At 41.4% G+C, this 17,982-nt stretch overlaps 1 protein-coding gene across 1 annotated transcript; it reads right to left on the bottom strand.

Annotated features, from left to right (window-relative positions):
* Nucleotides 1-7,335: 7,335 nt before the first annotated feature.
* dhx35 (DEAH-box helicase 35) lies at nt 7,336-17,445 on the bottom strand. Its single transcript, XM_088408593.1, has 21 exons — nt 17,400-17,445; nt 16,981-17,108; nt 16,802-16,894; nt 15,867-15,944; nt 15,635-15,739; nt 15,161-15,222; nt 15,009-15,078; nt 14,365-14,424; nt 14,067-14,179; nt 13,905-14,001; nt 12,965-13,123; nt 12,055-12,265; nt 11,837-11,961; nt 11,221-11,275; nt 10,927-11,117; nt 10,755-10,832; nt 9,889-10,018; nt 9,713-9,794; nt 9,510-9,581; nt 9,313-9,424; nt 7,336-8,451 (listed from the first exon to the last, which is right to left on the bottom strand). The coding sequence occupies exons 1-21, from the start codon at nt 17,437-17,439 to the stop codon at nt 8,413-8,415; spliced, it is 2,100 nt and encodes a 699-aa protein (XP_088264719.1). The 5' UTR covers nt 17,440-17,445; the 3' UTR covers nt 7,336-8,412.
* Nucleotides 17,446-17,982: the final 537 nt, after the last annotated feature.

Raw genomic sequence — 17,982 nt, 5'->3', positions numbered from 1 at the left:
GGTGGTTTTAGGGTGTCAACACAAAAATTGCTACGGCGCCTCGTTCGTTAGTTGCCTTTGAACGGATTCTTGCAAAAATCGGGGGACGTACATGATAACACATGGGGTTTTCAATATGTCCAAAATTGACAATATTTACAGTTTTGAATGGCAGTAAATGAGCCCGACATGGGCTAAATTTGGCACCGATAGGGTGTACCTCTCGACCTCCCATTTGCAAATATTTAGAAGGGACGGCAGCGTGGCATATTGAAAGTCGTCATGTTTTGACAATCTATGCAATATTTTAGTCTCCTAATGTTTGTTTTGCATGCTTTTCCTTTGATATCACAAATTAAAAACACCATAAAGCCTGAGTTGGGTCAAAATTTCCCCCAGGGGTTAAAAACGCATTTTGGCCACTTCAAGTTGACTGAAAACGCCATCACATGCTCAAGGCTCGGGTAACGCCCAATCCCGTTTTACCTGTTGATCATGTGACATTCACAAGACGAGCTGGGATTGGTCATCACCTGAGCCTTGAGCAGGCGATCCAATTTTCAGTACACAGCAATCTGCAGAATGTGTTTTTCAAAGTATTGGTTGTTCATGGAAACAATACAATTTTCCCACCGCTGAAAAGCGCCAAATAAGTTTAGCATCCCTTTAAAGCGATAATCAGACATTTCTTGTCTGCCCACCACTTCCAAGTTGCACTGGCTAAAGCGCGCGCAGAGAAACTGAGCATGAAGTGAGTGGGCAGAGCAGATATTTTCTATTAACGGCAGGGGAGACGTTGTAGGGGTCGCGGGCATCCCGACCCACTCGGCCCCTCAACACGGTTCCCACAGCACAAACGTCGAGCTTTGAGCACCAGCTAGCGGTAGTGGCCATTAACTGCCAAGACGCTCCACACCAAACACATTAATCATGAGCAGGGGAGTGTAAAATTCAATCGGCTCCTTCCATCCATTTCACGCCAAGCAGACTGAAGGCCGGCCTTGTAGTGCCGCAGAAAGGAAGGAAGGGGGAGAAAAAAGAAAGAGGGGCGCTCTACACTTCATCAGAAGCCCTACTTCATAACAAATGGAGTGTCTCTCTGGCAGAGGAGCGCCATCACAAACGCGCCTTCTCTCTATCCATTTAATTCCGGCGCTGGAGGAAGGGTCAGGGAGGGAGCAGCGGGTGCGGGTTCTGCTCTCAGCTCGCCGCTTCCCCAGTCACACAGTAAACTACCTTTTAGGAATTGTTTCTCAATAAGAAATGATCAGTCCATTTATCTGCACCAGGCGGGCCTGTCTCCTCACACAGACCTCCAATATTTTTCGTTTGACCTGATCAGGGCTATAAACTAGACCGAGACACTTCCAATTTGTCACCCGCGGAGGCCTGTGCCAGTCCTGGGCTACTGATTGCATCGCTTCCAAATATATAGAAAAACACACACGCTCACACACGCATACACACACACACACACAAAGATTCCATTGTTTGAGAATATGCAGAGATTGACACGATTCCCGAGAATTTATAGGTCCGTTTTTCAAAACAGGTCCGTTATAGCCTCCTGAGAGACAGCCTGACCATTTGCATCCACTGATTCAATGGCATACATATGTAGATCGAATTTATTAACGCCCACAAAAAAATTAAAAACGGTACGGTCACTCTTTGTAGTCTATGACATGGTGATGACACTTTAAGACATACCCATTAAATGGTCTCTACCACCACCTACAGTCTTGAGGTGGAACACAAGTCAACAAAGAAGTTTATGTTCACTGACATAGTTTGACTGCCGTTCAACAGAATGTTGCCAAAATCGCAGAGAAAATCAATGTAATAAATCCTATGAAAATACATCTCAAAAATTGTACTTACAGTGGTTTTATGTGGTCCAAAATTTGGACAATGATTATTTTTGTACACAAAATCTCGCACGTCCAGCTGCAATCACATAGAATTGTCAGAATTGCATTTTGAAATTTGACATGTTTTATTCATCTGCTGGTAATTTCAACTCCCTAGTGTGTTTTTCTTCATTAATCATTTTATATAAAAGCATATTTACTCTGTAGCATAAATGGCTGATGTGAAGACCTTCAAACTGAAATTTAGTAAACTTAGAACTACTGTACATATTAACTGTGCTGTTTACTTTTAAAGCATGTTCAAACTTTGAACAAGGACTAATTACAGTGCACACATGACTTGTTTTCCCTTGCGAACTGGTTAAACATTATTTGAAGTTAACGGAAGCATATCAGTAGTTTGGAGGGGAGCGCAAAGTGAACCATACCAAGTATTAACCACCCAATCACTCCACACGCTCGCCATTAAACGCTGATGCCTCCGGATGTTGTTAAATGTTTCCAATTACGCAACTCGGATCGGCAACAGAGGTCAAACCAGTGAAACATCAGTGGAGCTTGATCTGGCTAAGCCAGGGTGTCCAAACTACGATCTGGGGGCCGTTTGCGGCCCACCATCCACATTTCAGAGGCCCACCCTATATATATATATATATATATATATATATATATATATATATATATTGTAAGGCAGTTCAGATGTTGGCGACCTATACTTGTGTATCAATTCTTGTTTTGGTTTTCCGAGCCAAGTTTGGTCATTGAATGCAACATTCGTGTCCAGTTCGCGGTTGTCATCGCGAGACGAGTTGTTGTTCTATGGTTGTTTTTTGGTACTCACGGCTCACTGCACGGATACTGCTCAGCGCTGTCTGTGCCCGAGCTAGAGGCCAAGAACAACGTAGAGTATGTTAACGAAACGTTCACTCGTGCGTGTAACTTGTGTGCGTATTGGAGACAAGTAAAGTGCACTAAGGAGTTATTTTTGTCGTGTGACTCTGTCCACCCACGCTTCGCCATCACACGTGGAAGGTAACAGCACGACAACTGGTGTCAGAAGTGGGATATTTCTACAAAATAATTCCGTAAAGAATCGAAAAGACTGTTTTCCTCTCCGCTCCGAACGGATTAACAACTGGAGTCGAGCTAAAACGCGTTGCCGTTCGTCTAATTGAACGTGGAAAGTAGAGGAGATCTTGTCAAGCTGTCGCAGCGTCGCTGCACACAACTTCCGGTCCGCCCCTTCACGATAAGAGCGTGAGCGGAAGTAGCGACGAAGTGGACATAATATACAATAAAAACTGAGCAAAAATGACGGAGGAATTACAAGGCGCAACAGCAAGCCAAGCAGAGGCGGATATAGCTCCAAAATGGCTGCAAACTCTCTTGGAAACTCAGAACCAACAAGCAAGACACCTTCAAATGATGTTGGCCCCTGTCCTTTCACATATAACAGGACAACCAACCACACCACAGATCCAAGCATTACTTGCTACTGCACAAGGTGGAGAAGACATTAATCCAATGCAGTCAATGGAGGAAAGCCATTCATTTGAACCAAGTGCATCTATTCATGGACCAACCAGGCCAAGAGATCGTGTTCCTTTTGCAGCCGAATTGGAAGTGATAAATCAAAGATCTCAAAGCTCAAGACCATCAAGGCGAGTTCCGGACACTGACAATAGACGCCCAGAAGTGAGAGACACGGAGCACGAGACCTCACATGCCCACACCACCTATGGAAGCAGGGAACCTAATACTGGAGTCTATTTTAACAACATGCCAGAACCTCAAAGACCTAAATTAGCCATATTTGATGGAACTGATGACTGGGACTCTTTCTTAATGCCATTTGAACGCCAAGCCAGAAAGTATGGATGGAGTACCTTGGAACGAGTGGACAGGCTGCATGAATGTTTGAGAGGCGCTGCAGTGCGGTATGTCTGCTCACTTCCTGAGCGCACGAGGGAAGATTATGTTCTACTTGTAGAGCAACTCACCCAACGTTTTGGAAAAATGGATCCACCAACAACAATAAGGAGGAAGCTGGGAGAACTGCGTCAGGGCCGTGAGACATCTGCTGAATTTGCTGAGGAGGTGAGACGCCTTGTCACACTTGCCTACCCAGGAGTTGATCTTCAGCTTCAGGACCAGCTGGCAACCGATGCTTTTCTTAAGGGCTTACGGAACCAAAAGGTGGCCTATGAAGTCATGAACCGTGAGCCAAGCTCTTTTGTTGACGCACAAAAGTTTGTGGAGGCCCATGAGCATAACTTCAAAGCCACAGTGGGCCGTGAAACTGAGCTAAGGAACCGAACCAGGCGCATCGCATGGGTTGATGAAGGAGACATGCTTGAAGATACTGCTGCGATATCCCGCAGGGTTCAGACTCCTCAGTATGTCACTTTTGACCAGTTTGTTACGCTAATGAATGAAGTGAAATCTCTTGCTAACAAATTCGAGAGTCTGCAGCTGCAAGTTGGGAATCTCCTGTCTCTAAATGCAGGACACCAACAACCCAAACCAACCCAAAGCCAAAGTCCAGAACGAAAGCAAAACTACCAGCAGCTGCAACAAAGCAGAGGACGTTCGCAAACACCCAGCCCTAATCGTGCGGTAGCTGGCCCGTGTTTCAAGTGTGGTGAAACAGGACACTTCAGAAAAGACTGTGTTACACCAATTAGCCCTATGACTGCACATAAACATGGCGACAAGCATCAAGAATTCCAGCTGCAATCGGATGGCGGTTCACACAACTCAGTTGTAGACTCAGATCACCAGTTACAAGGCCGGCAGATTGGCTGCACCAAAAAGATAGGTGAAAGTCTACAAATTCCTCTAACTATAAATGGCATTCCAACTCAGGCTGTTGCGGACACTGGAGCTCAAACCACTGTGATCTCAGAGGAACTGTACCAGCGTATCCTCAAAAGCAACATTGCACCAACTGATCTAAATGAGACCTATCTACTGAATGCAGGAGTTGGAGATGGCATGAAAGCTAAACATGGACTCAAAGTGACCTTTCAAATTGGATCCAAGACTATTCCCTGGGAAGTGCATGTAGCTTCCATAAGGGACCATGTTCCTTTGGGGCTGGATTTGATGAAGGCGCATGATGTTGTTGTCTACGCCCGTGGCAAGGTCTTCATTGGAAATGAACTTGTGCCATCAAAGATTGTGCGAGATGATGAATCGGACTACTGTGTGGCTAGAGTAACACTGGGACAAGCCATGACCATTCGACCTTCATCTGAATGCATCGTTTGGGTTTTGAGGCAGAGAAGCAAAGTCCTACAGCATTGCCAGCCCCCAGGGTTCCAAGACATTGACAATGACATTTCCCTACTGCCACTGCTGCTGCCATACGATCCAGGTGGGGAGTCCAAAGGTCCATGCGAGATGACCACATGTTCAATGGAGTCCAAAGGTCAATGTGAATTACCTCAGACCAGCACCTCAGCAGCTCAGCCAAGAAGAAGACGAGGCGATGCCAACTCATTGGCAGAGCCTTTTCAAACATCAAGTGGTCGCCTAGTTCATAGACCAGAGAGATTTGGACACTAGTTGCAAGTAGAATAAAGCTAAATGTTAAGAGAAAGTTCATTAATTCTGTTTAAGTTGAGTGTAAAAAAAAAAAAAAAATGTTTATGTGTTTTTACCTATATGCAAGTTAGGTTGGGTCTATGGCCTAAAAATTCAATAATTTAGTTTATGTGTGTGATTACACTAACACTCAGCAACTTTGATTACATTACCAGATACTGAAGGGACTCAGTATTCCTAAAGGGGGGGTAGTGTAAGGCAGTTCAGATGTTGGCGACCTATACTTGTGTATCAATTCTTGTTTTGGTTTTCCGATTCAAGTTTGGTCATTGAATGCAACATTCGTGTCCAGTTCGCGGTTGTCATCGCGAGACGAGTTGTTGTTCTATGGTTGTTTTTTGGTACTCACGGCTCACTGCACGGATACTGCTCAGCGCTGTCTGTGCCCGAGCTAGAGGCCAAGAACAACGTAGAGTATGTTAACGAAACGTTCACTCGTGCGTGTAACTTGTGTGCGTATTGGAGACAAGTAAAGTGCACTAAGGAGTTATTTTTGTCGTGTGACTCTGTCCACCCACGCTTCGCCATCACACGTGGAAGGTAACAGCACGACAACATATATATATATATATATATATATATATATATATATATATATATATATATATATATATATATATATATATATATATATATATATATACATATTGTTATGAAAACGTTAGAAGTGTGAAAAAATGTTTCCTACCTCTGGAAAAGAACATTTGGGAGCGGAAGCTAGACCTCATTCATTGTCAATTCCCAACTTTCAACAGTCGATAAAAGACATTTATTTGCACCCAAGGCTGAGTCCGAGTCACGTGATTTTGAGGCTCTGCCGATATCGAAGAAAATCGCTAAAGAGTTTTGGGGGGGAGGTTTCTCTTTTTTTCTAGCATTAAAATTTGCATTCGTCTTGACCTGCATGCAGACAAGCAACGACACCATCACATTTGGATGCAGATTTTTGGAAAACATAAATAAAGCTGTTCTTAAAAACCGACACAGTGTAAAGACAAGAACAAAAAAAGCACCTTTGGAAAATTTAATTAGCTCTGCATGCTCTCTAGTGGCCATTGCTAGTACTGTTAGCATTGAAAAAATGTCCTTTCACCTCGTCCTATAATGTATCGTGATTCGTTGGCGAGGTAAATATACTCGATTAAAAAAATATATACATATTTTTTTTAGATAAATAGACATCAGGCACATTGTCTTTCCATAAAGATTTTGAGAGTATTACATTATCTCTCCCTCATGAGATTTTGCAATAGACAGCAGAGGAGCTCCTTCTCCTAAATATATTCGGTTAGTTTGTGCATAGTTTATCGCTCATACAATGTATTCAGTGGTCTTTTGGAACAACTTTAGAGTGACTCAAATCTTTTGCTTTTTCCTCGATTTATTGTGTGTAGGCTTTACAGCCAATTCACTGTTTTCACATTCACATTTTTATGTCGCGTTCGTATTTGTCTGAAGACTCGCTCTTTTAATGCTTAAATGCTTACCAAATGTTAGAAATACGTGAAAAATGTTGGAAAACTAAAGTAGTATCGAGCATCGTTTAAATTCGTGGCAATTATAAACACATTATGTCATTAGTCTCCATTTGCAATAACTTTATCAAGATATTTTTACATCTAAAATTGCATTATGTATCATGTAAAATTGTGTGACATTCCTGATGATGACCCGTTTCCTTCAATCTGTCACGTGACCTCAAAATGTATGCGACAGTAAAAGCACCAATTAATACAACGTTCCGTTATAAATAGTAACAAACTTGTGCCGCGCCTTGATGCTTCAAAATGCAGTTTTTGCGTTTGTCGATCAACAGCGACATCTAGTGGCCAATCTTGAACACTTGCATAAGATTTCAACAAAAAGACTTGACACCACGTTTGATGCGGTTTGGTGATTTTATTCGGAGATGCAAGAAAGAAATGGCCAGTGACAACTATTCATAGCGGTAATAACTCGATGGGGAGGGATTTAGCATGCAACGGTGTCTTTAGCTAAATAGCTAGCCTACTGTACTAGCTACTGTTGTGCTTTTGTGTGTGGCTTAACGGAAATGCAGCAATAGTACAACAAATCATGCACATTTGTCTGAATTTCAAGATTATTAGCATTTCTAATAACATCATGACAAAATGTTAATAGGCGGTTTGTTGATATTCACCTGAAGACAAAGGAAAAGCAAAAAATGCACTAGTAACGGAGGTTTACTGATCTACTGCAAGGGCTGCATTCCTAACGTAGACGAGATTAGTGCTGTTGAAATTCTCATGGCTGAACAAAAAATGAAAAGTTTCTATAAACGCTAGTTCTTTTGAGGCTTTAGGCTACATCCGAGTACATTTGACATCGCCACGTTGACAAACAGCACTATTTGGTTATCACAGTTTTCCATGTTCAACGCCCGTATGTTTATGTGGAATGAAATGACAAATATGCTGACTGATGAAAGGAATATGGCACTGAATGGCGAAAAGGCTGTACAATCTGACCTTCCGGAAGGACGTTTACGCAAACGTCTTCTCACAGTGTCATCACAGGGATATTAAAAAAAAAAAATTAAAACTAAACTGAAGGTCAAGTTACAGGCCACGTTACTAAAGGCACAAAGGTCATGAGAGGGGAAAATTAATTTAAAAAGAATGTCAAAATCGGGGAACACCCACGACATTTCATTGTTTTTCCTCCGCAGTTTAGCATCCAGCAATGAACAAACACACTTTCTAAAAAAAAAATAATTAAGCTTAGAACCAGGTATGACTGTGCACAATCCCCGGATGGGATTCTCTGACTTATATACAAGTACGACCTCATTTCACATTCAACAGCAATGGCGCTCACACAGATCAATGTAATCCAAAAAGCCAGAGCTGTATGCATGGTCAGAGATGTGTGTGTGTGGACATGGTCAATAAATATGACAACTTTATTTACATGGAGTGAGAAGTTTTTTTTTTTTTTAGAGGATACGGGATCGCTTGCTGCCAAGTGAATCATGCTGAAATAAGGACAAAAAAACATTGTTAGTACAGTGGTTCAATACTTTTTGTCAATGATGTACCAACACAAAGCATTTTTAGATGAAAAAAAACACACAAAAAATTTACTTATACAGTTTTTTTTGTAATCGATAATACAGCTGAGTCTGCTCGGCGAGTGGGAGGGGACTAGAATACATGAATGCAGCATTAATGTATTATACAGCACTGCCCCCTGGCGGCCAAGGCAAGCACACCAGTTGGAGCAACACATTTACGCGGACATCAAAACGTCAAACAAACTGTTTTATGCTTTCTATTTTGTCAATGCTTTCTATTTTTATTAGATACAATACTGTAGAGTGATAGTTTATTTATTTAATAAATATATAGGGGATTTGGGCGTGGCTGGAAAAAAAATACTTTGTCCCATGCATTTCAATATGGAAACGTTTCCGATACAAATGATTTAAGTTACAAGTATGGCCATTAAAAAAAAAGAACATCTCAAGGCACTTTTGCACAACAAGCTACCACTTACAAAATAACCGCACATTTTTTAACCATCCACTTTTAGAAGCAGTTGAAATTCTTTCAAATAACAAATCTAAATACATAAGAGCCTGGGATTGAATATCTGGAAAATGTGAATATCAAGGCACCACTGTGCAACAAATTACCATTTACAAAATAGCCACGCCTTTTTTTTCATTTAATACCAACCATTTTTTTGGAACCTCTAACAGCTAAACTGTTGAAATTCTTTAAGGAACCTGGTATTTAATATCTGGACTCATAAAAAAAAAAAAAACTAAAATTATGAATTTGGAATTGAATAATTAATTAGAAATAAATCACGGCATTTTCTAAGATCGACTTACTTTAGCCTGCTTGTAGAAGTGAGGGGCCAACTCAACCAGCCAGGACGACTCCACTGCAGTCACATCCCGCATGAAGTATTTGCTCGTCTGCAACACTTCATTGAACACAACCCTGTGGTAGCGACATATTAAACCTGATGAGTGTAAATTCGCAAGAAAAATGATGGCAGCAGACACTACGACAAAAGTATAACAACCATTTTGGTGGTTTCTCTCCATACAGTACAGAGTTGGGGTGGATGTGAAGCTCACGATCATCTCGCAAAGTCCTGGCACAGAAAAATATTACTGGGGTCATAAACTGTGTGCTAATGTGCCGTACCAACGCCAAATACCAGTGTCCCTAATCTGTCTATCCCTAGACAGAAATGCATTTGAGAAAGTAAAGAGGCGTGTTTACCGGTATGAACCAGAGTGATGAATGCGTGCTGCATTAGCAAAGAACCCAGATACAATGCATCTCAAGATGACATCAGGATCACCTGACAGGAAGCAGACAATTGGCTTACTTGCACACACTGGCTTGGGGTCGAAAGGTGAAGGTACTGTCTAGAAAATAGTTGACACAAGATGTACCTTCGCTGGAGGTCCACACCACCTTGAACTTGGCCATGAGGCGCCGCAGCTGCTCTCGTACCGTCACGGCACGCTGCAGACCTTTGTAATTGAGAAAATGATCTTGACACCATTTGGAGCTCTTCTGGCGCTAAAATGGAAAAAAAAAAAAAAAAAAAAGGTGAGACTTTCCAGATTTCTTGACAACTTGCCAAATTCGCAAAAAAAATCTGGTAATATTTTGGTGTTAAACGTTTCAGGAGACTTCAACTCTTAAGTGTGTTTTTTAGCGCTGTCTGATTTAAATGGAGGTCAGTTTTGGAGGTCTTCAAGTTGATTCTGCGTGGATTTAATCAAAGCCATTTTCTTAGCCGCCTATCCTCACCAAGGTCGCGGGCCTGCTGGAGCCTACCTCAGCTGTCTCTGAGCAGTAGGCTGAACTGGTTGCTAGCCAATTGCAGGGCATGTGTTTTGGGAATGTGGGAGGAATATTATCGAGATCTTTTCTCTCAGCAAGATAGCAAATTGAAATGCATCCCCCACAACCATAGGACATCACTGGAAAGGTGAGGATGTCCTCTACTGAGCACATTTGGGACTTAGAAGACTAGCTCCAATGAGTCAAAAGATCTAGAACAAAATCAAATGCCCACTGCAGTGGACATAAATGAATAGGCTGGTTCTCTGAAGTGTTACGTCTCATAATGTGATTCAGTAACTCTGACACAGTGTAAAATGGTTAACTACGGTACTTGGAAAGTGTCATTTCAAAGTAGAATGTGGTGTACATAAACTTGGAAAAGTATTGATATGGGCTTTTGCTGTTGGAAAAAGTATTGATATGGGCTTTTGCTGTGTACACATACGGGAAACATGCTCAAGAGTACCTTTATGTAAGCTTCGTACACATTAAGCATGGTAAGGTGATCTCCCTCTGCAACAGCGAATTTCCTGTGCTGACGAGCCTGCATCGAGAAGTGACAAAAAAAAAAAAAAAGTTTTGTTATGCAGACCTTTTTGTCCGTTTTTAACAAATGCCATTCTTGTAATTCTCCTTACAGCGGCTTTCTTCTGATTGGGAGGAACCACAAAGATATTCTGAATCTGCATCATTGCCGCAATGGTGACAATCTCTTTGGAGCAGCCGAAGTTTCCCGACTCCAGGAGCATCTTGGCAAACATGGGGCTGAGGGGGAATTCGGCCATGCGAATTCCCATGGGATCCGTTAAACGTCCATAATTGTCCAGACCTATAAATGCAGAGTGGAAAAGACTCCAGATAGCTCCATTTGCTTGCTGCCACAGATAGACATACAGGAAACACTCATCATCCTGCGCATTTTCCTTTCATACCTCCAAGTGCAAAAAGAAGCTCCAGAGCCTGCACCATACTCTGCGCTGGAGGAGGCTGGTAGGAATTAAAAAAATAAATAAATAAAATATAAGATGATCAATTTCACCGTTAAAAGTTAATATGATTTCTTCTACGTTATTACAGTGGTAACTTGCACATTTACAGTGACATAATTTCTCGACTTGCAGCCTCAAAAGACATGGTTTTAAGCTATTAACATATAAAACCCTATTTTTTGATGTGTTTTTATTAAAACTAACCGTCTCGTGTGAATCACGGGTGAAATGGTCCAAAATGTGCAGAGTATGTCATAATTTTGATGCTAAATTAACTTCAACCGTTTCTTCAAGGAATCCGATGCCACTTCTTAATTTTTATTCACACTAATGTGCTTTTAAAATGTACTTTATGTGATTAGGAGCAGATGTGGGGGTTTTTTGGTTTTGTTTTTGTGAGACCAAAAAGTGTAAATGTGAGTATCAACAGTTGAAAAATGAGAAACTGCTAAACCGTGTTTGAAATCTTTCATTAAGAAAAATATTCTAGGAGAAGGTTTTGATATATTGTTTCAAATCAAATACTTCTTTTCCTGGGAGCACTGTGTCTTCTACTCACCGACAGGAAACTGAACCGCAGAACATTGTCAATGCCTAAAGCTTTGAGCTGCAAAATAACTGGCGCCAAGTTGGTGCGCTGCATCTCAGGCACAGTAGAAGCAGGAAGTTTTTCGTAGTCCTCCTCTGTAGACAAAAAAAAAAAAAAAAAAAACATGAGCAGTGCAGGACCACACAAGATGAAATACAGGTCTCTTTTCCTTCCTACGAGGAACAAACCTGTGTAAAGTCTGAAGCACTTCCCGGGCCGGTTGCGGCCGGCTCTGCCCGCCCTCTGGCTGGCTGAAGCTTTGGAGATAGGCGTGACCACCAGCGACTCGATGGCGGTGTTGGGATTATACGCGCGCAGCTTCACAAAAGCGCAGTCGATGACGAAAACAATACCGTTGATTGTGATTGATGTCTCTGCAATGTTTGTAGCCACCACCACCTGTAAGAAACGAGGCATTTTCAATGAGGTAAAGCATTCAGATTACACTATGTACTGTCACTACTCGGGATGGGGCGAGACACAAATTCAACAAAGTGAAAGTGAAACAATGGTATCCAATACAGTAATTGCCGTCAATTAGAATGCCTAAGAAAGCTAAACCGACTTTGCCCGATGGAATGGCACACTCGAGCAATGCTAGCTCGCAGCTAATTTATGCTGGGCACTGCGATTAATGCGAGCAACAGTTGCAAAATACAGTTAGCGCAATTAAGTGCTTTTTAAGCATAATTTCAGAAGAACGCTGTGTTGGCCAGCGTCTCCTGGGGCAACAGTCGAGTCAAGTTAGTGATTGCCGCAACTTGTTTACGAGAACAACTTCAAAATAAACACATGCCAAGGCATTGGTGTTGTTATATTATTTGGGATTGTTAAGTATATTTTGACATTTTCACCCTGTTTGGGGGTGATTTACTGTCATGCACAGCCTTAATAGGAAAGAGCATTCTCCTGTGTACCCCATGTCAAAATCAACCAAAAAAAAATAGATCTCAGCTGTGCACAGACAAGAAATTTCTACCGTTATAATCTCGTAAGATCTTGTCGTACAAGATCTTGTCCAATTCCTAATTACTACGACTGAAAATAACCTTTTCTTTAAAAGTCTACATGTGAAACAGTATTTTGCAGCGTATTTACCTTTCGAACGGTGGTGGGCACCCGCTCAAAGACCTTCATCTGCTCAGCGTAAGGTAAACCAGAATACATTGGCAAAATTCTTAGGTGTTTTTTCATGCCTTGTCGTGACAAGGACCTGGCCTGCTCTTGCAAGAGAGAAACCACCTTCTCCACTTCTTCCTAAGGGGACAAACCCAAATCACAATAATAGCAATGTGTTAAAAGAATAACAATGAGCACAGGGTCACAAACTAGCATCCTTATTTTTCTTATAGGTGACCCCTCCCCAGCGGCTCAGAGGCTGAGTGAGCTAAAAACTAGTACATCTGACTCACAATTAAGTGGCTCCAGAAAATGGATGGAACCACCTCCTAAATGACCCTTAAAGGAATTGTCCATTTATTTAGCCATTTCAGCAGTAAAAATGTAATTAAGTGTTTTGTCTAATATTAATAACATTAACTAATACACAAACACATAATACACACAGCAACGGTGTCAGTTGAGTCATTTAAGTCGATTAGATTGCGTTTGAAAAGTCATCCGACGGCTCCTTCCAGCCTATATGGAGCAGTTGAGCGCTACGAGTTGATAAGACTGCTAACATCTAGTGCTGCTCATCGCTGCTAGCGCTGCTAGCTGCTAATGTTGGAGCTGCCATTTATCGCTGGCAACATGCAGCATACAATGCAATATATATAATACACTCGCCATAATTAAGCATCCTTCGTTTGCAAAATTAGCAATTGAACTTTGATTTTCTTTTGTAACTGGGGTACTCAAATTACTCGTTCGCCTCTATTTCGGAGTTATTTTGAGCAGCTGAGTCAGCGATATAAAAACAGTTAGTATGGTTTGGGTAACTGAGTAAACCTCATTTAAACTTAATGCCCTTAAGTATACATGGGGGTATCACTGTTTCTGGAATTAAAAAAAAAAAAAAAAAAATCAAGCCTCCAACCTGCCCAGTCAGGAACACCAGCACATCCCCAGCATCCTCCGCCTCATGTATTTTCACCACTGTCTCCACTGTGGCTTTCACATAGTCAGGTACAGGACTGTGGACCGAAGACATAGGCTTTAGTCTCAAGAGTAAAAACTGAAGATTGTACAGCGTCACAACCTGATAGTGTAGAAAATATCTACTGGGAAGGTTCGACCCTCCACTGTTAGGATTCCACATGTGTCCTTGCTGGGATCGCCAGACTCGTTCAGGTTGAAGAACTCGTGGAATTTCTTTCGGAAACAGGAAGTGTATGGTTATTGATAGCAAGGAGATATATTCTAGACAAAAGATTATAGTCAGTGGATTAAGAGGTGCACTTATCCAGCCAGCACTTGGCACATTTTACAATCTGACCTGAAAAGGCCTTTAATTTTTTTCACCGCTCCAGTATTCTTCATCACAATGCCACATTTACCTTGGCATCCAGAGTTGCGGAGGCCACAATCAGTCGCAGTTCTCGCCGTTTCTTCTGGATCTAATTAAGGAAAAGATTTGCAGTGTTTTGAAACTAGTTGTGAAATGTGAACGATCAAATACACGGGTAATTATGATATGGCCAATATTAAGGTTCCCACATGTGTAAATGCCTCAGTGTTGTATGCGGGCTCCCTCTAGTAGTAATCTATGGAATTATGCCTATATAAGTACAGTGCAATATATTTGCATTTATTCTTTAAGAAGTGTTGTTTTTTTCATTTTTATTTTGGTACATTTATGGATACCAATTCAATTCTCTCAGTGTAAAAGTAAGGTGTGTTTTATTTATCCATACCGTACGCAGCGTTTGAAGTGCAAAATGCATAATATTACAATGACCACTATGAGAAATAAAGCCTGTACGTCATTTTTTGATGACTGAAAACCATTGTGCTACTTCATGATGTATACTGTAAGCATAATTTATGGTGCATTTTGATGTTGGTACTTTGTACAAAAAAAAAAAAAAGTTTAATACGTTTTGTGGTTTTAACCACCTACTTAAGAGCGATTGAAACAATGTCACAGCCCGTGATGGAAAAAAAGTTTGACCCCTTAACATATATTTTACACGTGTGATACCTTCTTGAGCAGGCCGATGGCGATATCTGTGTACAGGGTTCTTTCGTGCGCTTCATCCAGCATCAGCACACTGAGAAAGACAGCAAAGCGGAAAACATTAGCGCTGCTCGGACACACTATACAAAATCAGCTTCAAAGTTCCACGACTATACCTGTATTTTTTAAGCAGGGGATCGGCCATCATCTCCCGCACTAACATTCCGTCTGTAAGGAACTGAATCCCAAAGGCACAAGATGAAATAAACTTTAAGATGAAATAAACTTTATGCAAGATTTTAGATTTGTAATGGTATCTCTAGGCCTATTTACTCAGTAACTGCAGAAGATGTGTGACAAGCTATTTTATTCCTGGGTCATCTGACAGAAAATCGTGTCACAATTGAAAATGAACATCTGTATGAAACTAAAAAAAAAGTTTTGCAAACAAGTCACTATAATCTCATTTAGTAATTCAAACGTCAAGTCATATTCCATTTAATTTGCTCTTAATATGAAAAGAAAATTGCACTGTTCCTGTCATGGCATTAGTTAAGACAGCATTAGTATTAAGACACTCATGTTTTAAGTTACATGTATAAAAAATAAATAAATAAAAATAAATAAATTCCCCATATGCTTAGGGCTACCTTGATCCTTGTAGCTTGAGGGTCAGAGCGGTCATCAAATCGAATGGTGTAGCCCACTTCATGTCCTAACCGGGCACCTCTCTCTTCTGCAACGCGGGTCGCCACCTGACATCCAGGAAAAGCAAAAGTGCCTCAGCGCCAACGTCCTTGAGTGTTAAATCTGATTTCCCTCAAGTAAAAGGACTCTGGCAAAGACAAAGGCAAAAGTGCAGGACATCTGCAAAGCTCTTACAGTGATAGCGGCCACACGTCGTGGTTGTGTCACACCAATCACCCTCCCCTCCGCTGCCCAGCCGGCCTCCAGCAGGTACTGAGGGGAAATCAATTCAAAAAGATAGCTGCAGAATGAGCAAGGCAGATTTGCAGGAGAGCTGATGGAACAAAAAATGGGCCACACTACAGAGGTCATGTTGAAGTCACATTTGCACACATCACCTTGATCACCAGCTGATTTTCAAAAGTAATCAAGTACAGTACAAGTAAAAACATGTTAAAAAAAAGGGGGAGGGGGGGCAATAATTTGTTTAATTTTCGTACAGCATATTGTCATCCATGGGATGAAGTAACAAGCCTATTTTGACAAAGCAGGAAGTACATATACGATGATGTTTTGAGATACAAATGAAATTTGTATTACACTGAAATGAAATAGAATTAATTATTCCAGCCTCCTCCTCAACAACAATTTATTTTTTTGTTGAGGAGAAAGAGCAGTTTATTGTACTTTACAAAACGAAATAATAGTAATAACATAGTTATATAGAAGAAATAGTCTTGGGAATTTTGCGTGTAATGACTTAATGCTGCAGTCTGATTCAGCACGCTGCTCCCTCTTACGTGCGCGCCAAGTCCACCGGATAAACATGTTCTTAACGGCCAAAGGTATAGTTTAAATATAAACGTAGGTCTAGTTATCATTAAATTATATCACATGGAGGGTGGCAGGCGGACAGATGGATGGATGGATGCTCTGTGTGCCCCCATTGATCCAAAAACAATGTTCTCTTCAAAATTACATTTGTGGAATATGAATTAAGCAGGAAACTCCGTTTTTAGCAATCTAAGGAGCAGCTGCTTAGCTGGCGAAGGTCACATGACCAAACTCAGAAACTAGTTAAACTCTTTCAAGAGTAAACTCGTTTTGCATCACTTGCACTTTGCACCAACCTGTGGGATCTGTGTCGTCTTTCCACATCCTGTTTCCCCAACTATGATGACAGTCTGAAAGCTTTCCACCATGTACAGGATGCTGTTTCTGTGCTGGAAACACAATCATGTGATCCACGATGAGACACGGTCGCTCGTGTTTGTGGGAGCGTGAGACATGTTGAAGTTGTTGGGGACACCTTGAAAACGGGAAGCTTCTGTCTCTGCTTTTCGATGGAGAGTGAAATGAATGGGTTAAAGACGACGGTGGAACCGCTGGTTTCAGTGTTTAGTTCACGTTCCTCGGAGATCCCAGGCGCCTCGGACCCTGAACACACGAGTGGGAGAAGGACTAGTGGATTGACGGACAATGCATTCAGTGTAAAGCTAGATCAGAGAAAGGATAAGGATTTCGCTACTGTACTTTGCGCCTCGTGTTTAAAATTGAAAGGCGACTTTCCGCAGGACTGGCTGCGTGTAGCGCGCACATTCCCAAAATGAAGCCTTAAAACCACTAAAATGCTAACGAGCTTATAACGCTGTTCATACGCGAATAAAGTTGGACTCGTAAACACGAAAAACGGTGCCAAATAACACTCGGGCAGACTTATTAACTTACCCGGCTTCCAAAATTTCATCCTGGATCGGGTGCCCGCCATCTTGGATTCAACGTCACAGGTTAGTTAAGCAGATCATCGATGGCGTCACATCGATCTCTAATGCTGCATTCGTTGAAATTGGTCACGTTGTACTTTTCAAACTCATAACTAGAAAAAAAGTGCGCGAGAACGCTCCTTTGAACGGGAATAACCGAGTTGCGACTTCAGAATTGTAAACATATATCCGTATCCATTATGACATTTAGTTATTAGCAATACCTTCCCTTAAAGGGACATTGTGTAAGATTTAGACCGTATTTCATTAAAAGTGATTACATTAAATGAGTATACATTTCAAAAACTTGCAAATAAATTAGTTCTTAATAACCACCAGTATGTTTTAAATATAATCATAGGTCTCGTTATCATTAGATTATATTAAACAGGGGGGTGGCACTCTTCCGGAGGTTGCCATGTCTGTTATAGCTACAGACAATGAATGCAGCACCTTCTTCAGTCCCTAATGAAAAACTGTCTAAATCTCACACATTGCCCCTTTAATATAGTGCTTTTCAAAAGGAAGTAGACATGCATGATTCCTTG

Source organism: Hippichthys cyanospilos, chromosome 2 (genome assembly GCF_059441005.1).
Source record: "Hippichthys cyanospilos isolate Australia breed blue-spotted pipefish chromosome 2, RoL_Hcya_1.0, whole genome shotgun sequence".
NCBI lineage: Eukaryota > Metazoa > Chordata > Actinopteri > Syngnathiformes > Syngnathidae > Hippichthys > Hippichthys cyanospilos.
The sequence above is the reverse complement of the archived record's forward strand: the minus strand, read 5'-3'. Positions and strand labels throughout refer to the sequence as shown.